This window comes from Vanacampus margaritifer, chromosome 3 (genome assembly GCF_051991255.1).
Source record: "Vanacampus margaritifer isolate UIUO_Vmar chromosome 3, RoL_Vmar_1.0, whole genome shotgun sequence".
Taxonomy (NCBI): Eukaryota; Metazoa; Chordata; class Actinopteri; order Syngnathiformes; family Syngnathidae; genus Vanacampus; species Vanacampus margaritifer.
In genome coordinates, this window is record NC_135434.1 from 17,888,479 (window position 1) to 17,915,419 (window position 26,941).

General features: G+C 41.2%; 4 protein-coding genes across 15 annotated transcripts in view; 1 reads left to right on the forward strand and 3 right to left on the reverse strand.

Annotated features, from left to right (window-relative positions):
* gas2l1 (growth arrest-specific 2 like 1) overlaps positions 1-4,445 on the reverse strand; it is a 28,575-nt gene extending 24,130 nt beyond the window's left edge. Inside the window, exons 1-2 of the mRNA XM_077562075.1 lie at positions 4,307-4,445; positions 2,992-4,177 (exon numbers count right to left, since the gene is read on the reverse strand). Of these exons, the coding sequence (XP_077418201.1) occupies positions 2,992-3,690 (699 nt within the window). The 5' untranslated portion in view covers positions 3,691-4,177; positions 4,307-4,445. The remainder of the gene's footprint in view (positions 1-2,991; positions 4,178-4,306) is intronic.
* A 1,984-nt stretch (positions 4,446-6,429) lies between these two features.
* On the reverse strand, positions 6,430-14,978 carry ewsr1b (EWS RNA-binding protein 1b). Of its 5 annotated transcripts, none has more exons than XM_077562448.1 (15): positions 14,948-14,978; positions 14,449-14,485; positions 14,237-14,288; positions 13,158-13,311; positions 12,823-13,030; positions 12,485-12,732; positions 12,276-12,414; positions 8,821-8,858; positions 8,259-8,288; positions 8,053-8,168; positions 7,844-7,973; positions 7,682-7,771; positions 7,462-7,588; positions 7,041-7,385; positions 6,430-6,940 (listed from the first exon to the last, which is right to left on the reverse strand). In XM_077562448.1, exons 1-15 carry the CDS (start codon positions 14,961-14,963, stop codon positions 6,904-6,906), a joined length of 1,767 nt encoding a protein of 588 aa, XP_077418574.1. In that variant the 5' UTR covers positions 14,964-14,978; the 3' UTR covers positions 6,430-6,903. The 5 variants fall into 5 exon arrangements, with proteins under 5 accessions (XP_077418574.1, XP_077418572.1, XP_077418573.1 ...); XM_077562446.1 differs by having other exon boundaries at positions 12,485-12,738; XM_077562447.1 differs by having other exon boundaries at positions 13,158-13,314.
* Positions 14,979-15,102: 124 nt separating this feature from the next.
* Positions 15,103-19,018, forward strand: rhbdd3 (rhomboid domain containing 3). 6 transcript variants are annotated; one of them, XM_077562455.1, is made up of 7 exons: positions 15,103-15,239; positions 15,502-15,572; positions 16,676-16,810; positions 17,071-17,273; positions 18,086-18,212; positions 18,291-18,524; positions 18,596-19,018. In XM_077562455.1, exons 1-7 carry the CDS (start codon positions 15,174-15,176, stop codon positions 18,765-18,767), a joined length of 1,008 nt encoding a protein of 335 aa, XP_077418581.1. In that variant the 5' UTR covers positions 15,103-15,173; the 3' UTR covers positions 18,768-19,018. The 6 variants fall into 6 exon arrangements, with proteins under 6 accessions (XP_077418581.1, XP_077418579.1, XP_077418583.1 ...); XM_077562453.1 differs by having other exon boundaries at positions 15,104-15,239; positions 16,890-17,273; XM_077562457.1 differs by lacking the exon at positions 16,676-16,810 and having other exon boundaries at positions 15,104-15,239.
* Positions 19,019-19,955: 937 nt separating this feature from the next.
* The window catches only part of emid1 (EMI domain containing 1), a 59,241-nt gene continuing 52,255 nt past the window's right edge, over positions 19,956-26,941 (reverse strand). The window contains exons 13-17 of one of the 3 annotated variants that reach the window (XM_077562449.1): positions 26,875-26,919; positions 26,724-26,768; positions 26,587-26,598; positions 23,612-23,696; positions 19,956-20,981 (exon numbers count right to left, since the gene is read on the reverse strand). In XM_077562449.1, coding sequence (XP_077418575.1) covers positions 20,848-20,981; positions 23,612-23,696; positions 26,587-26,598; positions 26,724-26,768; positions 26,875-26,919 — 321 coding nt within the window. In that variant the 3' untranslated portion in view covers positions 19,956-20,847. Of the gene's footprint in view, positions 26,486-26,586; positions 26,599-26,723; positions 26,769-26,874; positions 26,920-26,941 lie in introns of all 3 variants that reach the window. The other 2 variants (XM_077562450.1, XM_077562451.1) reach the window with 2 other exon arrangements.

Consider the following 26,941-nt stretch of genomic DNA (forward strand, 5'->3'; position numbering starts at 1 on the left):
TGATATATTGTAATTGTGTGTCAATTTGTTTTTCATCAAAAAGATGAGAGAAAATTTGATGTGAAATAGTTTTAGATCCGAAATGTTCAACATAATCTGCTGATAAAAAACATATATATATATATATATATACAGGGGCAAAATGATTGTCCTGTCTAAAACTAGACTAAAAACGTTGACAGTTTTTGTTGACTAAAACTAGACGAATAAAATTTTGTTTTCTTGGATTAAAGTAAAGACTAAAATGCTAGATGTTAAGATTTAAAAATTGACTAAATAAAAATGGGATGAGGTTGACTAACTATGATAAAAAACTAACAAGCGCGATTGAAACGGGACTAAAACTGAGAATAAATGTAAAAATGGCGGATAGAATTAACACTACTACCTGTACCATCCCACCCTTAGCAATATCATGCACCCGCTTTAGCTAGGACTGCTTATTTTTGTCCACACACAAGTTCCAAATAAACCACCTCAAGTAGGAAAATACCGGTGTGTGCTTCTGTGAAAGGGGCGACTCAAGCCAAACACTTCCATATCCCCAAAATGTCTCTCTGTCTGAATAACAAAAAAAGAAAGACAGGCAACCTTTTGTCCTAAACGTGTAGTTGTATAATCCTCGGTCATATGAGTGTGTACACAGTCTGGACACATCCTCCTCCACAAGCTCACAACGTCTGTCTACAGAGGCCACGTCAGAAGCGCTGTCTGACCGACATGACTGCAGAGCGCCCCCCTCATCTTCCCTCAAACTCTCTTCTCTGTGCTGTCATCGTTTTAGTGTCAAAGAGCCACATTGTCCAGCTCATCAATGTGCTAACATCAACTTCACCCTCAAGCGTGTGTGCTGCCGCGCTGCCCGCCCCTGCTCATTAGCTTCGCCCCTAACGAGATCTTTGCCTATCTCACACGCGTGCCCCCCCCGGGAAGAGGTCAACAGGTTTAACCACAATGACAGGAAGGGAAATGTAATCGAAGCAAACAATTACACATCCACGACAGGGAAATAAAAACACACAAAATTCCCGATTTGTGCGTTTGTATTACATACAGCAGAGACCACTAAAAAGGCTGCCTTGACACTTTTGACCACATCTGTCTTGTGTGAGTTTAGCCGTCAAGGAATGCAATGCGTCTCTCACACGACCTTAACACAAAAAACACTGACATGCTAACTTCAAGTGTTTGGATACGCTCCTGTTGTCACATGTTTCTTCGTGTGGCAACGCCCACTGGACACAACATTACGTACACTGATATCATCTCATGATCATTTCCACAGATGAAATTCCATCACATTTTTTTTCTCCTCTGCCCTTGACAAGGAGTAAACTTGCAATGTGTTCTGCTAAACAAAAGGTACATCTATTTTTTTTAATATTTTTTTTACTATACCTCACACAATATTAAAAAACTATCGGAGCAGTCAGTTGCCCCCAAATTGTGGAATGCACTTCCATTTCAGATAAGAGCTGCCCAAAAAGAAGTTCAACGCATATGTTTAGCAAGGCATTCCTGTAAGACTTGACTGTGTTTTCTTGTATTAGCCCTACAGTGTATGTTTGACATAGTTTCTGACTGGGCCAATCAAAATAAAGAATAAAAACAGCATTTCTGGTGTTGTTTTTGCTTTCGCTCTCATTCGGTATGCCAAATGTTGTGTCGATGTCAGAAGACAAAACAAATCTTGTGTTTACTCCTCGTGAGGGGCAAGGTGACGTTGTGGTGGAATTTCAGCAATCGGACAGATTTAATGTGTCTATACTGGAGAATAATATTGTAATAAAGACTGGGAAGTGACAGTGTCAATCAAGATGAGCAATATTTTAATTACCTTGTGCACCACTGAGTCAGACGATTACTTTACCCCCCCCCCCCCCAAAAAAAAAAATATGTGTGTACTTAGGTTGTTTTCCTACACGCATACATTAATTTTTACAGAAATTCTTTGCCAAAATTATAATTTTTCTTCACTTTAATTGTTTTCCCCTCCACCCAAATCACTTAACATCAACAACACACTTGAGACTGTTTTACACACCTCTTCTAAATTCAGTTTATATCAGTAATAACAATCAAATGCGGGGGCAGCTGAGCTCATATGAGGTCATTCTACATTTATATGGTTGTCACTGTCATAATAGGCCTCTGTGGGAATACATAACTACAATATGGTGGGCAAAGGTTGACACACCTGTTGTATGGCAAGCCATTTGAACATCCATTTGATATCTTACTAGTGCACTGAATTGTCCATTTACTAGTACTAAAAAAATGCAAATCACAATCCCAATTTTGAGGGAGAAAAATCTTAATTAGAACATTCTCCATGATCATTCAGCTCTATTAGAAAACACATCAAAAATGTTTAGTTTATCGTGATCGTTTTGCCTGCTCCCCTCCCTTCTCATTCAAAGGACTAGCCCATCTTTGTACATGTGGAGGCTTGATACAGCAAGTGGGTAACGAATAGCAAAACAAAGCTTGTGGACACGTTGTGTTATCCCTTTGGACTGGAGAAGGAGAGAGGAAAAGCTTTCAACCGTTTCCACAATGACACCAAATGTGTGCAACTGACAACAGCAAAAGCCAAGCTCTTGCTAGTGTCAAGTGCAGATGAACTAGAGTGTGACGCTTTTCATTATGAAGATTAATCAGAGGTTAACTATATGAGACTATTCCCTCCTGCAGTGCAGCTGAATGTGATGATCAGCTAATCAGCCAACTTTGCAGAAGCCTAATAACGATCCTGATCATGAACCAGGTGTGTTAGGGGAGAGAAACATGGAAAACAGGCTGGATTGTGGCTCTCGAGGACCAGGGTTGGCCACCCCTGATTTATGTTCTTAGTTTAGATGATTCATCATCTACCTCAGGAAATAGTAAATGTTACCAAACATAGTATAAACTTTTCAGTTGATGCTAAGCATATTCAAAATCTTTGTGAAAATGTGAGGGCCAATAAATGAAATATTAAAAACGACTTACCAACTCGTCCAAATTCCTCATGTCACACAAAACTCTCTTCTGAGGCCACACGAAAGGTTCCGGCTCAGGCTCGTCCTCCAAGATGTGGTCGCTTTCCCTGCGTCCGAAGCACCTGCTGGGCGGGCTTTGCACCTCCGGCTCCCCGGGGTCCATCTGCAGGCCTCCCTGCTGGTCTCGGATCTCCTCTTCGATCTCCTCCTCCAGCTGGATGAGCATCGGGGCCAGCATGCCGAACTTGGCGCCGCGACGCGCCACCTCGAGCAAGCACAGTACGAAATTCTTCTCGTTGCATCTCTCCACCAGGTCGTTGGTCTCGAACATGAGCACGTCCTTGATGCAAAGCTCCCGCCGGCACCAGCTGATGAAATTGGACACGTTGTCGCGAGCCAGGAAAGAGCCCGCGCTGACGTTGCGGGACTGGAAGCCAACGTCTTTGCGGGGCAGCTTCATGGACTGGGCCGCCTCGGGGTATTCCAGTTGGAAGTCTTGGGCGGCTCGGTTGACGTTGTTGGCGTGCCGACACAGGGCGCAGCCCGTCTCGAGGCCATCCATGAAGGTGTCTGCGCTCAGGTCCAGGTCGTAGAGGGTGTTCAGCCATTCCGCCAGGTCCTCCTTCATAGCGTACAGGTATTCTTCGCTGGATTTAAAGGGCCGGATGCTCTTGGAGGCGGCGGACTGGATGTTGCTCTGATCGGCCATATTGTCGGATTATGTATCAATAAAAGTCTTACTTGATTCCAGGTCTCCTCATTGCGCAACCGCGCTCCAAATCCTCATCTGCAAAATAACGCGCAGTAAGCTTGTGGACGCACCCATGCCAGCGTGCATGTGCGGCAAGCGGAGGCCGGGCTTTGTGCCGCTGTCACGGGCATAGCGGAATGCGGAGTGGCCGTGGCGCGTGGATGCGTGTTCCGGATGGCTTTCCGCGAGCGAAGCCCGTTTTCTTGTTCACAGCAGTTAACGCGCCCCCTGGCCGCCGTGTCCTCCCGGCCCGCAAACATCCACGTGTGGCCGTGTGTGTGTCTTCTCCAAGGTAAAATCACGACCTCTGAGCGGTAGCGAGCCTACGCACCGCCACGGAGAGACTCGGCCCATGTCGCGCCGCCTCCCGCCTTCAATATGTTGACCTGCCGCGGGGCTTAAAGCAGCGGAGCGACGTGGTGGCACATCCCATTATGTGGATCAACTGGGGAAGAAGGAGGAGAAGAACTTAACCCCATAGTAACCGGGATATGCGTCAACCAATAGAAGCCTTGCAATAACTTCTAATTACTTTTAGACACAAACAGATGAGATCAAGTAAGATATAACTTACATTTTAACGCCTTCCCTGCCTGGTCCCATTCAAAGAACAAAATGTGTGTCTCCTTGCAGATGAAAACGTGTCAACTAAACTGAACTACAGTTTTGACTTTTCCCGCAAATCCTTCAAGATGATAGCGATAAAAGACAAAACGTTTTATCTTCAAAGACAAGCAGGCTGACGTCATCACCAATGCTGTTCATTGTCCTTAGGGGGCGCTTTTGAAAAATCACTCAAATACTTGTAGGCCTAGCCTACTACAGGCAAATTGTTATTAACAGACATCTTAACAAACCACCTGTAGTCTGTATTGAAACATATTTTTAATTAAAAGTAGGCTATTGACAATTCCAAACATCAGGGCATTTTTATATACTTCCTCAATGCAATACGGTGAAAACAAATGGCAGATTGTATTGCTTTTGCCTGTAACTATATCATACATACCACAGATTGTTATAGTCAAATAACATCTCATCACATTTAAAAATCAAAATAATCCTCAAAAAAATCGAATTGGGTTACATATTGACTTTTAGGATACATTTGATTTATTCATCCATTTTCTGTATGACTTGTACAAGCTGACACTCCCATCTGAGTTTAGATGACAGGCCTGGACAGGTTGACAACCACTCACAAGACATACAGCATAGAGAATTTAGTTTTCAGTTAACAGGCAAGTTTTTTGGAATGTGGACTTCCGGAAGCCAGAGTACCAAGAGAAAACATGCAAACACCACACAAGAAGGCCAAAGCAGAGGTTCGAAACCAGAACTACCAAATATGACAATACTGTATGAGCAAAATATTTTTAAATACTGTGGTTTTATTTTCGCTATAATGAAGTCTTTGTGTGGCTTCTTATGAACAGTCTGAGACTGAGGCCTCTTAAGATCATGGGACTGTCATCCTGATGCATTTCTCCTCAAGCTGAATGACCCTCAATAACGGTTGTATGGTGCTTCGTCAGTGGAGCTTTATCAGTCTTGTGTGTGTTTAATATTGAGGACTGACACACCTACACATTGTTAGAGCCTTTTAACAGCCGATGTTTGAATGTCTGTGCAGCCAGTCAACGGTGTTTAGTCAACACATTTAAGTAGTTCATTTGCATCCATATGATCCACTGGGTTGTGTATTTGCAACGCGGCAATTTTCTCCAGAAATCAAAAAGTGTTCAACAGTTAGGGCAACAAACCTGATTATTAGGTTTAAGCAAAAACATAACCTGCTTGAGGCCTTAAGGAGTCTGTAAACAAAGAGTGGTTGGTTGACTTTACGACCAAAATGGCAAGAACACATGGCAGTAAACTGCCAACAAGTTTTAAGCTCCGATGCTTTCAGCAATCTGGGTGTAATATTGATCTTTTTACGCACCAACAATGAAAATAGGTTCAAAATAAACTGGAACTAAATTAAAATTTTATGTCTCTTCACCATTGAAGCATCTTGTGAGTTCTCGTGATTTGTGACAGTTTAAACTTAAGCAGCACCCACTGCCAAGGAGGAGGGCTTGTTTTGATTTAAAACAAGAGGGATGTGTCTGTTCAAGAACGAAAGAGAATGAGGGGAAGGGGGGGGTGGAAGAGAGAGAATGGGGGTGGCAATGGTGATGAGATCATTTTCTGGGCCTGAATGAATCAGCTTCTGTGTCAGTAAAGCGTGTGTAGAAGTTCATTAATCAGTCATTGAGAACTACTTCCCATGTTAGCTACTGTAACCGTGAATGAGTGGAAGGGGTGTGGGACTAGTCTAGGTTATTGCAAACAATAAAAACTGTATTTGGAATTTGTGTTTGCAGATAAACATTTCATGTGCTCCACTTCAAAAAATAGTGGGATTCAAGCAGTTAAGTGTTAACATTATTGCTTTCTGAACAAGTAACGCTTTTCTACAAACTGTGCCACTTTTTCATATGATTAAACCCTAGAGTTGGACAGCAGCCAAAATGTTTATATGTCATCAATAAAATGAATAAAAACAATTTGACGACACTTAATTAAAACATGAAACAAATTAACAAGTACTATGCCAAGGATCACATTTATTTTGTTTGGTACGTTTTGCAGTTGACTAGTTTCACTTAAGTTATATTCTGCACATGCAAGTTTGATTCAAAGAAAAAACAACACTACAGATCAATAAAAGGTTTATTCCCCAGAACATTTTTTCCAAAGGTAAAGGGGCAGGCAAACATACAACACATACTGCGTTGACTTGATACAATGACAAACTAGGCTGCATTTTATAAAAGACATGCACGTAACAAGGTGGCATATGAACAAACTAGAACAAAGTAAAAATGGAAGTGTAAACTGCACAGGATGTTTCAGAGCAGTTAGATAATTCAATATAGTCACCTTCCTAAAATAATGGTCTGGCTTTTTCACTTCCAGAAAACAAACGCTGATTATTCATTTTTATTACAGGGGTAGAAACAAATTGTTTAAAGGCTGTTGCCAATCTGAGTGGTGGCCAGCATCATGTAAAAATACAACTTTGGCCATTATTTTAATAAGGTGACAATAATAGAGCCATAAATTAAAAATGCTCATCTTAAAAAATAACAAAAATAACTCCCATAAAGGGAAGGTTTAAGAAGAACTTCAATATGGTCTCTCTCTGCGCTCCTGGCGATGGTCCCTAAAAGAGAGCAACAATCATCAAGTGGTGTCACAACGGCTTACAGGCTCTCAGACAATTAGGCACTACAAACTATCGACCATTTTGGCTGTTTGTGTACCTCATATCCATCTTGCCACCAGGTGGGCCCATCCCCCTTCCTCTGGGTGGTCCTCCACGGCTGGAACCACGGAAACCGCCTCTATCCATGCCGCCGCGGCCCCTGAATCCTCCACGATCGCCTCCCCTGAATCCGCCACGGTCGCCTCCCCAGCCCCCTCGGAAACCTCCGGGACCACCCGAGGGCCCGCCGCGGTCCATGCCTCTGCCTCCTCGCATCCCCATTCCACCTCTGCCTCTTTCACCACCAGGGGGAAATGGAGGCCCACCGCCCATGCCCTCTGGTTTGGGAGCTTTGCACTGATTGCACTCCATCCTCCAGGCAAAGTTTTGGTTGCCACAACCGCTGGAAGCAAAGTACATATTAAATCAAGCACTGTTCACATTGTACTCGTGAGATAAAAACATAACCAAATACATACGGATTAGGACACTCCCAGTCCCCGGCCCTCTGTTGCATGTTGGCTCCTGTGGGTCCACCTCGGCCCATGCCGCGTGGGCCACCTCGGGGCATGAACCCACCACGCTCACCTCCGCGGCCCATCATACCTAATGTAGTATTTCATACAATTACAAAAAGGCACCATAAAGTTGATCATGTGAAAAATGATGGCGTCCAGGAGAGGCGCACTGTAGACGTACCTCCTCGGCCCATCATGCCGTCACGCATGGGCATCTGGGTTTTACGGCGTGCCATTGACACCTTGAGCCTGCGGCCCTGAAACTCCTTACCTGCGAGTTTGATAATAAAGATAACCATTTCCATTTTACATGTGACACGTTCACAAATAGAGGCTCTTGTACCATCAAATTGTTCCACAGCAGCTTTGGCATAGACATGCTCCTCATAGGAGAGGGTGGCATCCCCTTTGGGCTTTCCTGAATCCTTGTCAGTGTAGATGTTAATGGCAAGCTGGTTGAGCCTGCGATTGAACTGGAGGAGGGAATAAAAAGAAAAAAAGAACAGTTAGCCTGCAATTTTTTGGTTCCAAGTCTTCCAGACTTATTCTTACTCTAATTGGGCCGACGTTTTTAAAGAATTCAGCCATCTCGTCAATGTTGGCCTTTTCGGTCAAGCCAGTGATGTAGATAGCACAGTTCTCAGATTCGTCTTGCTCTTCAGGTCGTCCTAAGAGAAGCAAAAGAAACATGTTAACAAAGAACAACATCAAATAAATGTTCAGACCCCGCAAGTCTAATATACTCAAATTTAACTCACCCATCTCACGCTCTTCGCCGCCCATGTGTCCTGAGGTCCAGTGAGTCGGGACCAAAAGAAATGGAGGGGAGGGAGAGGGAAAAAAAAAAAGTCAGCACACGCTCCTCAAATTCTGCATACAACACCCGACGAGCGCTACAAAACAGTTCAGACTTTGTTACACTGTAGGGCCATGCTAACCATCATAGCGTACACGCGATTGGAAAAGTAAAATACCTCCGATCCCATGAACAATAATTTTGTGTTCTTTGAAAAGCCTCTTAGACCAATAAATGCTTCCCAAAAACCATTTAAGATATGAGCTTGCTTTTGAAAGTCAACCCAGTCACGAGTGGATTTTTTTCCCCCATTAACCTTTGGAAACTGGTCAAACCATAAGCGATGGTTGAATTACACCAAAAACCTCTGAAAATGGTCTCAGGCATTGGACAAATTTCCCCTAATTTGGGCATGTTCATACAATTGACATTCCATACCAAGATAGCAAAATGAATACTCAAAACGTAGGTGCATGTTATTAAGGCTTGTAAAGGACTAACCAGTGTAATTCTCGTTAACTTACCACCAGGCTTACTGAAGCCACCTCTGTCTCCAGCGCTGCTATGGGGGAATAAATGAAGATATGAAGACCATTTCCCTTTTACAGCCACATCCATGGCTCGAGCAAAGTGGCTTGATTGAGGGAATCAAAAACATTCCATCGAGGCTAACAGCAAAGTTAAATCCCCAATTTTTTGTTATACAGAGTAACTGAGGGGATATTTGTTATTAGTAACTTGGTGATAACAGTTGTGTTTAGAAGTTCGAAAAGAATGTGACATACGCTAAACATTTGTAAAATTATTTCAGATGCATTGACAAATATACCATTTGTGTTTAACATTAGACTCTACTTGTGTTACAGATTCAGATATATATTTAAAAACAAACAGGACAATGCATCTGAAAGTACACAACCAATGTATACAATAAACATACAGTAAATGAATGTTATGTAGCAAAAAAATGCAAACAGTACACATTTTACAAAAATAACCATTGATTTTTTAAAACACTTGTTGCATTTCTTCAAAACAAAATACAAAATAAAACACCCATCAGGCTCAGAAAGACCACCATCCTCAGTTGTTGGAAAATAAGGCAGACCCCCAATCTGTTTAAGATCCCTCCTGCGGGGCTTTATGTTGGCGCCTCTGCACTGAGTACAGATATTTCTAGAGAAATGATGCTTTTAAATGCCTCTGTTACCTGTACGGTATAAATGTGACAAAGCATGTTAAAAAGTTCTCAATGTGATCAAACAGTAACACAAAATACAGTTTTAAACATTTCAAAATGACATTGTGAACAGCCCACCTCCCCCCTAAAACCTCTGTGCAATTCTAAAATTCTTAAGTCTACATCTTATTGATTAATTCTGCATCATTGGCAACCCATCACACAAATTCACTTAATTCTTCCTTTACCAAAAAGTAAGCACTCCTGTGTAATAGACATACGTAAACACCATACCATGAATGGCATTGAAAGGGGGTAACCCTGAACAGCAAAGCGCTTGAGTGGAAGCAATTGCATTTGCTCTACAAGTAATTGTGTACATGTGACAAAGAAAGTACCTTTGTTTACCCCACCAAAAAAAAACAAAAAAAAAACTTGTACCTCAATGACTTCGAACGACGCCTGGACCCCCCCCCCCTTTTTTTTTTAAAAAAAGCATCTGTTTTCAAACAACAGCCCACTCCAAAATCAAATCTATATTAATAGAAATTAAACTCAGGAACATCTAATTATGGGTTGACAAGTTTATTATTGCTTAGGTCAAACCAACTACCCATTCACATCATGCATACCAACAGGCACAAAGTAGAAAATGGGCCAAAGAGCAAAAACTAAATGGCATTTTGCATCAGCCTCATTTTTTAAAACTATTTTCTACCAAAACCCTAACGACCACACAAAGATGTTTTCCCATTGAGAATCCCATCACTCAGAGTGCATTTGCATGTTTTATCTTAACAAAAATGTATTCCTGGCATAATGTGATTAAACACAATCTCAATGCATGGGATAAAACCGGTATGGGCTTTTAAATTCATAAAATGTGCATTACATTTGTTGTTTTTGCATCCTTACTAGAGCTGGGCGATCATGTAGCTGAAAAGTTTAACACAGGGTAGTATTCCGTATGAGTTGATAGATTTTTTTTACCAAGTCAAACTAGAAGTATTGAACGGGTTAAAGAAACTACCCAAAGAAAAAAATACCATTCAAAATATGATAGAAAAACTATTTTTCAAGTACACTGTTGTGTACAATGTGATCGTGTGTAATGTTTACATCCATGCTTCCCCGGCCTTGCCATAAACGTGTATAATGGAAAGATACTACCACTAAAGCAGTAGTGTTGATACACTTACATTAACCTCCATTAAATGTGGCATTAAAAAACAAAAACTTCATTTCAGCCACCCCCACCACCATTTTGGGTGTAAACTTAACTTGTTAGCGGGGTCATTGTTGGAAGACTTATTTTATCATTTCACTTACCTGATTGAGGATTCTGTGCAACACTAAGGGCAGAAGCCGGTTAGCACAGTTACAAGCATGTCAGTCAGACAGGGAACACTTTTACTTCTACATCATGAATCTGTCCAGTGGTGTTTTTCGTCATGTTAGTTGCACAATATAAATCTTCTCACAAGTTGTACACTGAGGCAACTGGTCATTTCTGTTAAAGTTAAGGCACATGTTCATTCAGTGCATGTGTGCACACGTTCTTCGCTGCAGTTTCCTCGGGTACAGTAGGCAAGCACTCAGAAAAATAGTTCTTGTGCACTAAACGGGCTTTGGGCTCAAAATTTCTTTTTGCTTGTAATTGTGCCACAAATTTAACACCATACTTTTGCCTCTGCCTGCATGCAACCCATAGAATGCCTTGCAGTTCAAGACTGGGGGTTCCCAAATGTTTTCAAATATAATTGAACGTATTTTCTATTGATAATCATCACCCGTCTATCATGACACATACTGATATTGAATTATCGCCCAGCTCTAGTCCTTACCACGACCTAGAGTACTTGTTTGGAATATTTACAGTGGAAAAACCATGGTCAAATCAATGGTTTGCCATAAAAAAAAATTGTTTGTAGAAGACCAGGAATATTTGTGCCCCTTTCATTTCACTCGCCTTTAGAATGATGAATTTCAGTACCACGAGTACCTTTACCCTTCCCATTGTTGGCAATTAGCCACTTAGGGAAGGGATAAACACTGCATGCAAAAAGACAACAACCAAAAACCAAAGCGAGCCTTGTTTATGCAAAGGGCAAACAATTGAGGTGGGAAGGATGTTAAATGACAACCTTCTGTATATTTTAGTACATGAGATCAAATTTAATGAACTCATGTACCAATTTGCAAAATCCAGTCACTCCAACCTGATGGTATACCGTAAACACCAAACGTATCTAAAAATAGCAAATTTGTAATTTATAATAATTTTTATTAAACAGTACAAAATGAAGGGCTCTTACCACCATCCATACAGTACACCACTAAAATACTGAATTGTGAATCTGTGTGTTGAAATCCAACTGAATTCAGAGATATGTGAAGAATATTGGTAAGCTCCACTCATCCCCTTTTCCCCCAGCGTTTGTACTAAAATCTGATTTACAATAAGCCATCGCTATTCAAATCCTTCAACTGACCATAAAAGTAAATCTGCCTCTTCCTACGTTATGCACAGGCCCCAATTCTATTGATAGAAAGTAGAAAATATTCACTTACCAAGGCAATTTAGTGGCAGGGCTGAGAGAAACAATGATGCAAAACACTAGCTTTGCTGGCCAGTAACAATTCAATAAGAAAAAACAAATCTAATCTTGGTAACCGAAAAAGTACACTGGTCATCATTTTCAGCACTTTATTTGTCTCAGCCCTGCCCTAGGTGGCCATAATCACCTGCAGAGTCAAAATACAAAGTCAGTCAGTCATGTGCTCAAGAAACACACTTACCCCATACCACGACCCATGCCGCCACGGCCACGATGCATCATTCCACCTCTGTCAAAACCGTCACGGCCCCTGCCCTCCGAGTACCTTGAAGGTTCTGAGTAGCCAGAGCCTCCTCCTTGACCATCCTGTCTGTAATTATCTATAAACAATAACTCCATCAGAATGTGTTTTTTTTCTTCTTCAATTGATGTATATGACAGCGAGCTTACTGTAATGGTTGGACTGATAGCTGGGTGGTCCACCTTGCTGGCCATATTGGCTGGCTGGGGGCTGCCCATAGGAGCCTGCAGCCTGGGGTGGATAAGAAGGAGGGGCCTGCTGCTGGGCTTGCTGCTGGTACCCACTCTGCGGCTGGCTGTAGCCGGTCTGCTGGGCCTGGTAGCCAGACTGTTGCTGGCCATATCCTGCTTGTTGGGAGTAGCTGCTTTGGTTGTAACCAGCAGGCTGGCTGTTCGCACTGTAACTAATAAGAAACAAAAACCAATGCAGCAAAACCTTTGCCAAATTTGTAGTATCAAGATAGAGTTACTTGTAAATGGGTACACACCTCTGTGGTGCAGCAGGAGCTGGCTGCTGACCATAAGCAGGATATGCAGACTGAGCAGTATAGCCAGGTTGAGAACCGTAAGACTGGGATGCAGCTGGAGCAGCGGCGGCGGCAGCAGCAGCAGGAGCACCATCATAAGCCTGTGCTCCATAAGCCTGGGAGGACTGGGTGTAACCATGAGCTGTCGACTGGGCAGCGGGATAGCCAGCTGAGGAGCAAATAAGACAAAATAAAAATCTAATAGGGTGGGAGTAAATCACATCAAGCAACTCGGGGTTTGGTGACCCACTAATTCTGTCCAGAGCCCAATGTCAACTTATCTACTGTTCACATACCTTGCGCTGGCTGGCCATAGGAGGAGCTGTATTGTTGTGGTGGCTGCTGTTGAGCGTAACTTCCAGCAGCAGGGGTTGCCTGGGTGTACGCGTTGTCAGCAGCAGCCGCAGCGGGCTGGGCATATGATCCATAACTTTGCTGGCCATAACCTGCCTGCTGAATTCAAAACAAAATTAAACCACACTTGGGACTCTATTGGCTGATTGAATGACTCATTTAGCGTATCATAATTATATATAATCGCCGCCAATATTTCCAACTTTATAGTATAAATATGTCTGTGACATAAGTAGACAATTACTTATAAAAGGCAGTGGGTATTTTGCCATGACCGGCAACCCTCCCGCCAGCACCATTTGGCTGTGAACAACAGCTCTGATTGGTCAATCGGACCGAGTCACGCACTGTGCCTGCCTTGCTTCACCCCTTTCTGTGACTTTTCGTGAAGTTTTAAATTTGTTTTGCCACCAAAGCTAGACTGCTAGCAGTAATACCAGCCTAAACCAAACCAAACCATAACCCTCTGAGTGTATAGGGCAGTGGTCCTGCAGGTTTCGGATGTTTCTTTTCTCCAACACACCTGTTCCAATGAACAATGTCATTATCAGGCTTATGCAGAACTTGCTGATGAGCTTCAGGTGCGTTGGAGAAGAGAAACATAAAAAAAACCTGCAGGACTCCGGCCCTCCAGGACAGAGTTTTGGACACCCCTGGTATAGGCTGCTGTCAAGAAATTGTGGACCCCCCCCCAACCATTATACCATGAGCTAGTACACATTCACTGGTGCAAAATTTGTACTTGTATTTGTTGAGCAATTCACAGCAAAATAGTGCTATATGACAAGTTGCTGGACATGGCAAAATATCCGCTTGATACTTAAAACATTTTATCTTTTTGTTGATGCATTGCTTAATTCCCCCGCAAAACTGCGTTCATACTTTGTTGTTTGTGTCTCTGGGTGTGGATATAGTTTCGTCTATTTCCCTCACGGGATGAATTAAGTACCTAGTCATACATCAATTAATAAAGCGTTTTTAGACATTCAAGAACGTAGGTACTAGGTATACAATCATCTACCTGGGCAGATTGTCCATAAGCTTGTGTGGCCGGAGCAGCATAGGATGCATACCTGCAAAGAAGGCAAATTCAAGAACTGACTGGGAAAGAACGCAGAACGGCGACTATAGTGTACTCGTAAAGCACATGTGGTCGCTTAACAATAAAGACGCCGCAGCTTCAGAGTAATTCGACACGTAATAATAATTACAGTCTGTTAGTTGAACACTTACCCCGGTTGAGAAGCGGACTGGTTGTAGGAGCTGTAATCTGTAGAAAGTAAAATAAAGGAAAAAGTACCATTGGTAAGATTTGAAGCTCTACTGCCAAAATGCTAATATGTTAATGCTAAAATCACGTTCAACCGGCCCGCGGTTTGAGCGCCATTCAATCGCGGGCCATGAATGGCGAAGGTTTAACAATCACACAGCTAAGCAAACGATACATGGAACTCGACACGATATGAATCCTAACATTAAAAACCAGAAAGGCTCGTCTAAATGAAGAGGATGGGATTTAAAATAAAAAAGGCGACGTACGTCGATGAAATACGTTAGGCCTTGTGCCAGGAGCCAATTCGCGGCAACGGATATTCGCTTCGATATGCTAAAAAAAAAAGAAAAGATTTCTATGGTCGCATTCTCTTTATAATGAGTAAAACACTCGAGTATTAGCATATGATTGAACATTACAGACTCGATGTAAAGAAAATCTTCCAAAATCTACACTTACCAGGAGCCGACGCCATTTTGTATTTCTTGTAAGAGACGACTGGACCAAGTTGATTGTTGGAGAGACGCCTTTGAGTGCGCAACAACCAGGAAATATCGCGAGATAACAGACTCATCGTTTCAAATAACGCGATACTTTGTTTGACCCACTAACACAACTACTATAGTGGTGTCTTTCGAAAGTCTTTTTTGTATGTGACGATAACAGTGCTCGTGAGCTTTATTTTATGTGTTTGTACGAAAATGAATTCACAGTTCGTAACGGTGTTCGATTTACTGGATCTTACCAAAAGGTAGAAAACAACAACACGGTTACATTACTGAACTTTACATTAATTTCACTTTTCGAAAATTGTAATTATTTATTTTATTATATTATGTTATCATTTATATTATTTATATTGATATATTTTTGTTTTTTTTAATTATTGAGGGTAAGCCCTCATTTTCACTTATGCCAAGCAGACATAGGACAGGAACAAAATATCAACAGAAGAACCATATTTGAAGAAATTGCTTTGCTGTTTTTCTCCTTTTTAACCTTTATTTATCCAGATGAGAAGGAAGACGCTGTTTCAAAGTTGCAGCCCGGGAGCCATTTGCAGCCCACATGATGATATTTTGCGGTACATGAATTAACACAAAAGTTTAATGCCAGTGTGGCCACCACATTTTTTTTTTTTGCTGTGTAGTTACCCTGGGCGTGTTGTGTGTGTGTGTGTGTGTGTGTTTTTTAACACATATGGGGCACCATTGCTCATGCTCATGACAGCTTTCGGCAAAATGCAATTCTGAAGTGACAAGGGAAATAAAAAGTTATCTTGTCACACAGTCCCAGTCATGTCTTTTTCAAAACCTGCCGTAAAGAGAAATGTTGGCAACGACAAAAGCCTTTTTTTTTTAAGCATAGAGGCGGATTGACATCTTGAATGCACAGAGAAAGGGCTCAAGAAATCAAAAATGTAAAGAACCGGGGGGGGGGGGGGGGGGGGTTACGGATGGTGGTACGAGTGTAGGAAGGCGGCCATCAGTGGCCGGAAACGACGCTGAAGTGTGAAACACGGAAGTCAGAAGTCCATGGTATCTACTCCATTGCTTATTGTTGTATACTATAATTAGCTTGGAAAAAAATATATCACAGCTTTTTGTTTAAGGCAAGGAGTCAAATACTATATGAGATTTCAGGATTTTGGGGTGGTCCACAGCCATATATCCCACGAGAATAATTCCAACCCTACACTGAGCAGCAGCTGAATTACATTTTCAGACAGTCAGAAGCAAAACATGATCAATCTGTTGTGATATGACAATCTCAGTCAGAGGGAGTGTTTAATTGAAGTTAGTTGAACAATACAGTACAGTATATAGTAAATCAAATGCAACTTGCGTTACCCTGAACGTCTCAGAATGTCCAATAGGTGGCAGTATTATACTCTGTTCACTGCTAGTGAAGAAGAGTGTTACATGACGTCATGCGGAAGTAATCACATTAAAAACAAAAAAGGACGCTAAACCCACGTATTAATGTTCATCATTTTTTAAATATTATCAACGCGTGGAGACTATACAAGAGCAAACAATTGAACTGCTAATACGTTTTATGATACAGCAGACTTCATCCGCGATCAAAAACGAGATAATGGCCACATCACCCCAGATCACTGCACCCGCGTAACGCAAATAAAACAAAGACAAGTCATTTAGGTCATGCGCTATCGTGTATTTTCAGTATGGTTCGGATCAGATCGCCCCGGATTCTTTCTAGGAACAACCCTGCTGGTGGCGCTAATCTTGCTGGTGTATGCTGCTGGTCCACAAGCAGGTCTCAGTTTAGGTCCAGGTGGAGAATTCCCACGTTTCAGAGGTATCCTTTCGTACTGAATAGTTACTTTATGCATTGCAAACATCGCTGTTAATTATATCACAACCCTTGTGTCTCCCAGACGTGTTCCTGTACGCTCTCAATCATGACGATTTGCCCTCTCTGCTTGTCAGCGTTACTCTAGTGCTGCTGTTCGGACCATGTCAGGAGCGTCACTGGGGCTCAGTAGCCTACCTGGCCCTCTCCACCCTGACAATGACAGTATTGCCTCTTATTTACACGTTGGTGATCTCTGTCTTCAGTTTTCAGGCCAGCCGGATCTGTGGCTATGCTGCCATTCATCTGGCCTTGTTTACAGCCCAGTGCCGTCACTTGACAAAGAGGCGACTGCAAGGATGTTTGCCAGTTTGGATTCTGCCCTGGTTGTTGCTGCTGCTTTGTCTGATTGTGCTACCCGGGACACCTGCCCTACTTAATTTCTGTGCCATATGCATTGGTCATAACTGTATCCTTTAATGTGACCCAGTGAGGTGGCATGTTGTTGTGGTGAGCACACAGTTCTGTGGTTGCGACTGTGACCTTGTGTGGAGTTGTGTGCATGTGTTTTCTCCATGCTAAACTCTTGTTTCTATACTCAGCAGAGTAATGCTGTGTTGAAGAGTTGCACAATAGTGGTCTGCATTAAGGTAGCTCAGCTTCCCCTCGCTGATGTCTTGTTGGCCTTCAAAGGAGTGCGCATCATTTGAAGATGCAATAACCATTGCATCATTGAGAATTCTCAAAATGATAAAAATAATCTATCGTCCATAACTAATGCTGCTTTAAAAAACAAGTAAATAAATGACAAATATATTACCAAATTTCGACACAATTATCTGATAATAGAAGAGGAAATGTTGACTAAACAGTCAGCCTAAAAAACAGATGACTAAAACCGTATATAACATCTCAGTAAGTTACACTACTTTAGGCTATTAAAGGAAGAAATGCCTGAAGAACGTAAAATAGTTTTACACAGACTGGCAAGAAGTATCCTGGTGGACAAACAACAGGCACATTATTTGATATATTTAATCTGGTTTGAGTTTAGTTTTTGCAGTGTAGAATAGTTTATAAACATGCAGATATTACAATACACACACAGTATATTTAGTATCAAGCCTTCTGTATGCGTAGGAGAGCTACTACTGTTTTCGCCACATTTTGTATTCTTTGCCCTTGAGTGTGCTGTAAATTTAATTGATAAAAATAGAAGTTGCAGAGGAAGTTAACGACTCCCAGAAAGTCTCTTCTTGTGATCTTTAATGAACCTCTCAGATAGTCACAGCTTCATTGAGATGGTACAGGGGCTGGAGGCAGTCAATGTCCTGACCTTTATTCCCACTTCAGCATATATTCCCACTTCATCCAGACTGAGATTGCCAACCTACAGCTCCTCACAGATGTACGAGTCATCTTGTTTCCATCTATTCCATTTTCACACTCACCATCACCATCTAAGATAATTGTATTTGTCCCAAAGGTCTACATCGCCGTCTCAGTTTATGTATGAAGAACATGCAATACCACCTGTCATGATGGATCGTTTAACATTGAACCACCATCTGTGGGAGGAGCCACAGTCAGTCTGGAGACCAGAGTCTGAAGTGTTGGAAGAACAGATGCTGAGGGCCGGAATACTTGCCTCCTTACAGGATGCACCAGACGAAGTGAATCGAAAAGTAGTAGTGCCGAAATCGTCTGTTTCTGCACTGAGGTTGGTAACTACAAAAATACCAAAATCACATCTTTCATGTACATGATGATGACCGCAATGTTCCCCTCTAGACTCCAGCAGCTGGAGAAGATGGGCTTCCCCACAGAAAAAGCTGTTGTGGCACTTGCAGCCTCAAAACAGCTAGATGGCGCTATTTCCTTACTCATCGATGACCGTGTTGGCGAACAGGCTGTGGTTGTTGCAAAAGGGAAGAAGACTACGCCACCCAAAGAAGACCCTTAGGTTACTCAACACTTTATGGACCCTGAAAAACTGTTGGCCTTACAACAGCAAACTAGACTGACGCTTGGATTTTTGCAGCACTTCAACATTATTTTTTTTCCTTTTGTGTAATAAATCTGTCTTGAACATGATTTCAAACTAGGGATGGGAATTTGATTATATTTCCTTCGTACACTTTGGGGAAAATTCATTTAAAGTGAACCAATGCATTGTTTAAAATAAACATTTTTATTTGGATGGGAGAACCTAAATTTTATGAACGTTTTTTTTAGTGCCACATTGCATTGCAGTTGTCATCTTAGTCAGTCTAACCATGAAATGTACAGTATATTTGGAGAAAGGGCTAGCGCATTTAGCGGTAGCGGCGTGATTGTCGTTACATCAGCAACGTCACTTCGGCTTATGCCGCGGCACCAGCGACTTCCGCAGAATTTGAAAACGGTATATAGAAAAATAATTCGAACTATCTGATACATTTAATACTTTTAATGTCGAAATATATTAATTGTTGTAAATTCCGTGGAAAGAAGCCATGTTTTACCGCCTTCTATAACGACTTCAAACAATACATTCTCTCAATCAAGTTCTCTGACAAACAAAAGAATTTGAAAATAGTGGAGATTTTTTTTCTCTAATTTAAATATATTTCTATAACTTCTCGAGCCCCTAGTATGTTGCTTCATAACCTTTTGCTGTTTTCCCCCCGTTTTTCTTCTGTTTCTCTTTATATATATATATATATATATATTTTACTTTGATCTGTATTTGTTCATGTTATCTTGAGTGTTTGTTTCAACGATATTGATATTGTATTGTTTTTTTAATGTTGATATTTGAGAAAGTTGTGTTAGTCTGTTTGCAATATTAAAAAGGCGACTTTACTTCCGCGTATGCCGCTGCATCATCTACGTCACTTTCGCATATGCCGCAAGTGACGTAACTGATGCTGCCACAGCATACGCGGAAGTGAAGTCGCTGGTGCCGCGGCATAAGCAGAAGTGACGTTGCTGATGCCACTAAATGCGCCAGCCCTTACTGTACTTTTGTGTTCTCCGAGAACTAGATGTCGTGTTTTTCTACTTTTCAAAGGGGGTGCGCTTATCAGTTCCACTTACTGAATATCTAATATTTATCAAGTGATGTTAATATTCTGTAGGGGCACAAAGTGATACATGTTTAAAAAACAACAACAGTCAACATCGTTTTATTACAGCGATCATCAGAAGACAGGATTATATTAACACTAACACATTTGCAAAAAATAAAAATTCAAAATAGATAGTTGCTAAATGTCGGCATACAAAACAAACTACCATTGACAATTTTAAATACTTTCACAATAAGCTTGATTTACGATGGAAAAAAAAGTATTCTATTACAACAGCACCAACATAACAGTGGTTCCAGTTTTGCCATTTCCTGTGTTGTTTTTCAAAATGAAATAAATTCCACTGTATCATAGGATATGCAACAAATGTAAATATGTTGTAGTATATTGTATCACTTTTTCAGTGTGCATTTTACTTGGAAAACAAAACACGCTCACATGTAGCAACACATCTCAGTTATAGTGACTTGGTGTTTTTAGTGCACTATAAACTGAGTTTAACAATATAAGAGATGAAACAAAATGAATAATAGAGGTTTGTCTGTGTACTTCAGGAAATTGTACATGCTCATGAGATCTCATGACAATGCTGTTACATTGAAAAAGAATTACAAACTCAAGTCCAGTCTCTTATGTTACATAACTGATTACGCTACATGACCCTTATTGCCAAGATTTGTGGCCTCAGGAGCACCACAGATATTTCAGAGCTTCCTTTTGTCAAACAGACCCAGGGAGCTGCAGCTGGAAGTGGTTACGGTGATGGTGGGGGTGTCAAACTAGTCGTCACAGGTGCAGGAGGACATGGTGGAGTATCATTGGCATTTCCCTGAGGTGTCCCCCAACCTAAACCTGAGAGGAAAACCCCCTCAAAAAGGCTATCAATTAGGAGTTGAGTGCCGATGCGACCTATAGGAAGGGAAGCCAACCCAGTCTGCAGTCCTCAGGGGGTGGAGGGGGAAGGGGGTGGGGCTACTTCCCTCGAACCTTGGTGTCGGAAGACAGAGGAGAAGCAGGTCGATATGGAAGCGCACCTGCTCGCTTATCTCTGTAGAAACTAGGGGAGGCTGTGCCAAATGGTCCATCCCCAGAGCCTAGATCAGGTTCTGTTGAAGAAAGACAGCAGTTGGAACAGGGCCTCCCTGCCCAGCACTGTGCTTGACCACGTGCATCCTGTTGTCTTGATCTCAATTAAGTTTATTATTTTTTACAGGAATTATCTTAAGCATATCCTTATTTTGATGATACACTTTTTTCCTTTTTTTTTTTTTACATTGGTTATCTATCAAGTCTTTTTGCTGCTAGAAGCTGCAACAAAGTGTATGGCTGGTGAGTAGGGTTCCAACAACAACATTCAGGACATTATCACAGACAACTGCTTAGTGCCTAATACTGTTATTCTTAACATCCTACACGGTAAATTTAATAGAGTACATTTTACTCTAAAAATACTATATTTGGTCCCAGTCTAAACAGAGAAAATTTTGTTGGATGGGTAAAATATTCAGAGAAAATGGCATTGCAATTTTACTGTTTAGACTGGGCGCAAGTAAAGTTGTTTTAGAGTAAAATCTACTCTACAAATTTGCAGTGTATGCATGTCCAAAGGAAAATCATGTGGCTCCAAATTTGTGTACGTGTATTTGTCAATGTACAGTTGTGTTTTTGTGTTATGTTCTTAAAATTGGGTGTTCTGATAATACTGCTGGGGAAATAAACTAGCAAAAGTCAACCCAAATATTTCTTTGTATGTTCCTCCATTAGTCAAAACACGGCATTTTGATAAATTTTGCGTAGTGGAATATGAACGAAGCAGCAAAATCCACCCATTTTTATTCGTCTCGAGGCGGCCATTTTGCCATAGACTAAAAATCATCATAGTTGCTCAGGGCTCAGGTAACGACAAATCATGGCTCATCTTGCGAACACCAAAAGACCAAATTCAGAAAACAAGGGAGCCGTGATTGTTTCTTACCTGAACCACGAGCAACTAACTTTGATGTAATTTTTCATCGGCAGCACGTGGCAAAATGGCTGCCCCCTGCTATGGATAAAAGTAGGAGGATTTTGCTGCTTTATTGATATTCCACAAACGCAAGATTAATCAGAACGTCGTGTTTAGACTAGTGGGGCACATAGAACATATTATTGTAAAGTTGGGGTGTCCAAACGTTTTCATTTGAGGGCCACATACAGAAAAAAATGCAAGAATGAAAGGGTCATGGTGGAGTAATTCAGGGTCAAAATTCACGCTAAAATCAGTCAAGCAAGCAATTGTGTATATTTTTTTAAAAATATTTTTCAAGTTAATTTGATGAACCTCCCTCTTAAAGGTTATTGGTTATAAACTAAATATTTAAGGATTTTCCAACATTTTTGGTGTGGCCTATGGTACTTTATCCCACTAGACTAGATCTATTTTTAAAACACTTACTTAAGGATGAATAACGTGATATGTTCATAAATCGGACTTTGACACATAAAATGAACTGGAAGAAACTATCCGTGCTTCTAAAGTTGAATGATCTTTATTTTCCACTCACCTGGGTATTTAGAAGAGAAATTGTGCTACGCTGTTGTAAAAAATATTGCACAAATAATTTACTTCTATTTTTGCATATCTATAAAAGGTTTTTAACTAACCTTGCAGACCATATAAATGTCATTTTTAGCAAATGCCATGGGCCGCAGAAAAATGGATAGCGGGCCACAAATGGTCCTCGGGCCATAGTTTGGATACCACTGTTGTAAAAGAACATTTTTGGGTTGACTTCTACCTTTAAGCAGCAAATTCAGGATAAAGAGATCTTACTGTGAGCCAAAAGGGACATTCGTGATCAAAAAAAAGTTATACTGTATGCTATTTTAAGAAAGGGTCAAAGGTCAATGAAACTGTAGTTCCCCAACTTCTCCACTAGGAAGAGCAAGTACGGCACACACTGAATTGTGCTTTGTGCAACGGAATGTACAAAAAATGAAGGTATTTGGTGAGAGAGTAGTTGTCTGTGACCAAGCATTTCAAGTAATTGACAGTCCCAAAACAGACATAAATTGAGAGAAAAATTAAAATCTCCTTTGAGCAAATTTGCTTGTATGTGTTTGGGATGTTGTCTTTCAATCGAAATGTTGCAGCACTACTCTTCAGAATAGCACATTAGATATACAGAAACACATGAACACACAAAGCACATTGTTTTTCGTAAATTAAAAGCAGTGTCTTTGCTTGATTGTAAAATTCTCCCAAGTGAAAATTGTACATAAATTGCATTTCTAAAAGCATCTACTTCAAATCAACATTCCGCAGTTCAGCCGGATTCTGTGATGTCATGCCATGCTTCCATTACTCCCTAAATTCCTAGATTAGTTTTTTCTTCTTCTTTTTTTTTTTTTTTTAGGGCCAGCAGAGCTGCGGGTGATGATGTCTCATCATTACCTGGCCAGATGATAGCCTCCAGCAGCGTCACCCTACGAGCCAGAAGCTCAAGATCAGCCTGCAAGTCGCGGAACATCTGCAAGCTAAAGTCCTATCAGAGAGCAGTGACAGGAGGGGGGAGGGGGGAGGGGGGGAGTGGGTTGCTGCATGAGGGGGTGTGGAAACACCAGCCTGAGTGAGTCCTGGGGGCTGCTCGCGACTGTGGCCACTCCCTGTCCCAGTAGGTGAGGTGCAGTGGGAGTTGGAGCCCCCCCTACCTTGACCCCTGCCTTAAACTGACCCTGCCTCAGGCCTCCTACTCACCATGAATACCGATCATAGTCTCGAGGATTAAAACCCTCTCAGCTAAGATCTTCAGCGCCTCTCTGATCTGATGTATTCCGTCCCCCTGTGAAGATAGATACAGCCGTCATGGTTAGGAGCGCAAGCCGAAGAACTGCACGCCAAGATGCAGGTCATTTGCTTTGTCTTCTCAATACAATTCAGCAGTTAGAAGGTTAAACAGTCCACGCATCTGTCCAGCATTTTCTGCTTCCTATGTGTCTCTATCTCCCTCATTCTGTGGCCATGCTGCTATACAGTATGACGCCAGTCTCGGCCATGCTGGGCTGGACAACAGCGGCATGCACGGCACAGCAGTCACACGTTTGACACACCTGGACCAAATTCTTCCAGGGTTTATACTTGCTCATGCTATGTATGCATTATTGTTTCTGTCTGCAACTCAGCCAGGGAAGGATAGTCGTCACGAAATCGCCACCTGGCTGAGCGAGGCAAGCGTGCAGAGTGCAGCTTTGCACCCACTGGACACTTTATTAGGTACACAAAGATGATAATTTTCACTTTTGAAATTCACTGTCGCCTCAAAATAACTTTACACACAGCTGTCAATGTTTAAACCACGGGCAACAAAAGTGAGTACACCTCTATGTGAAAATGTCCAAGTTGGTCCCAAAGTGTCAATATTTTGCGTGGCAACCATTATACCAGAACTTGTTCTCCTCCACATCCCGCTTGAGGATGTCCCAGACATTTTTACTACAGGGTGAACTCACTTTTGTTTCCAGTGTTTTAACCCATTCGGACCCACAGATGATTGCAGTGGACATGACATATTTCCGTGTCTAAACCAATAAAAACGCATCATTTGGATGATGTCAACACTTCTAGTTCATGATTGGATCCTAGCGAACCAATCACAATCGCAAATTGATTCGCATGATGTTCATGTTAAAAATGTTACATATAAGCTTGGTAAGTTTACAACACGTTACAGCCATACGATCCTGGCGTCCACTATAATAAAAACAAGAGATAAACCCCCCAATTTTTTCCATGTTCTTATGTGGGAAGAGTCAAAATCAGTATTAAAAAAAAAAATGCCCAGCAGAAAAAATCCAGGTCTGAAGGGGTTAAAACATTGCAGGGGAAGTCAAGTAAATTATTTCTTTACAATAATATGTTCTATGCACACCCACTAGTCTTAACCTTGATTTCTGATTTGTGGAATATGAGTTATGCAACAAAACACATCCGTTTTCAGAGAGCAGCCGTTTTGCCACTTGCTGTCGATTGAAAGTGACGTCACAGTGCCTATGGGCTCAGCTTGCAAACGTCACATGACCAAACCCCCCCAAAAAACAGGTGAGCCGTGACAGTCGTTACCTGAGCCCTTAGGAACTGTGATGCCATTTTCAGTTGACAGCAAAATGGCCGCCCCCTGAGATGGTTAAAAACTGATGGCTTTTTATGGATAATTCATATTCCACAAACACAATGTTAATCAGAACACCATGTTTAGACTAGTGGGGGCGCATAGAACATAAGCAAAGACAATTTTTGACTTGACTTCCAATTAAATGGCGGTGTTGAGTTTTTTTTTTTCTTTAGAGGATCGTAATTTTAGTTAAAAATAAAAGCTGTATACTGACATGTAGCATAGTGTCATTTATTTAGTGTTGTCCCATTAAAACATAATAAAGTCAAATAATTCGGTTTAAAAAAATAAAAAATATATAATATCGCCACCCTTTTAAAATAATTGGCAAGGTCATTTTTTTGTGTCTAAAGCATCTCCTCATGATGCAAATGGTTCCATTTTTTGTGTTTCCTGAAAAATCTGGGCGATTATTTTAAGGCGACGTCGATATGAAAAATTTACTACCTGTAGCTAAAATATTTAAAACTTCTCAGCATTATGCAGAGCAGTCCTACAGAACTTCCGCCTAGAATAATAAATAAAATGCTGTATGCTGTCAAAATAATACCTCTGATAGCGCCTCTTGAAACAAGCAATATCAAATTTGCAATTAGCAATATTAAATGTATAAAGATAGATTTATTGTGACAGTAGGCTGACATGTAAAGCAAGTGTGCAAGGGTACCTAAGAGAGTGTCCATTACATTCAAATCTTGTTACACACTTTTTTGGTTTAAATGTAAGGCAATGGCTTTGTGAGTTATTTTAAAACTTAAAAGACCCCATCACAAAAATAAGGCATGCAAAAAAAATGTTTTGATTAGTAAGACAGAAAAGTCAATGATTCATGTTTGTAGATAAAAGGAAAAGTAGACAACTTTTATCCAATGCTGACTAGTTAATTCAAAGCAAGACCAAACGTATAATGAGGGACAACTATGCCATATTTTAATGTAGCAGGCTTGTTACATACTTGTTAATATTGACATGCAGAAAATGAGTCCTTTGCAAGATGGGATGAAAGAGGGTAGGTAGCTGTATCCACTTCACAACACCTCTAAACCCAACAGAATCCACGACTGACACATAAATGGAATGATTTGGCATATGCATCTCATGCATTTTATTTTCATTTGTTACACGATTTAATCTTAGGAGATAAAGATCAATTTAGTAGACTATAAATTTAGGAACATGTGGCTCAAGGATTCAGCCTTCTCCTCTCTGTCTTGATTGTAGTGTATTGGTAAAACCGGATTGATGGTGCTGATGCTATTTTGACATATATGCCAAAGTCAGATGCTGCCAAAATGACTGTGAGAGGTAGCCATAGCTTGCAGAGGGAGTCAGACAGCTTCAGGGTCAAGAGGACAGTATCATAACGGGGGGCTGCAGTCCGGAGCGCACCCCGAGGACCAACAACACAAAAACGCATAAAGACTGAAGTTTCCCACACACAAACGCATACGGTTCACCAGCTGAAATCACATGTACAAAAAACACATGGTGGGTGAGAAGACATGAGAGGACAAGAAAAACATATAGCCTTTACACATAACCTGAATAGAAAATATCTTACATTTAGATTGCTCTTGTAAAATGAAAAAGAGGTCAAAGACAAGGAAGGATTAGACAAATAGAAGAAATACTTCACAAATAATTCTTAACCAACCAAATGTGCTTGTACACTACCGCCAAAATGAACTACTTCCTCACCGGCAAGCCCTTCTCTCCAGGCTCTCCTTTGGGACCTGGTAATCCCTGTAAAAGAATTGGACAACTAAGAAATGGCTTTATTATGTACCATAGATCATTATCATGATCCTTAAGATCCTAAAAACAGAGGTTAGGGTTTGGGTTGGCTTACCTGCTCGCCCCTGAAGCCTCTATCCCCTGGATAACCCGAGAGACCCTGAATCAAAAGTATATCGCAC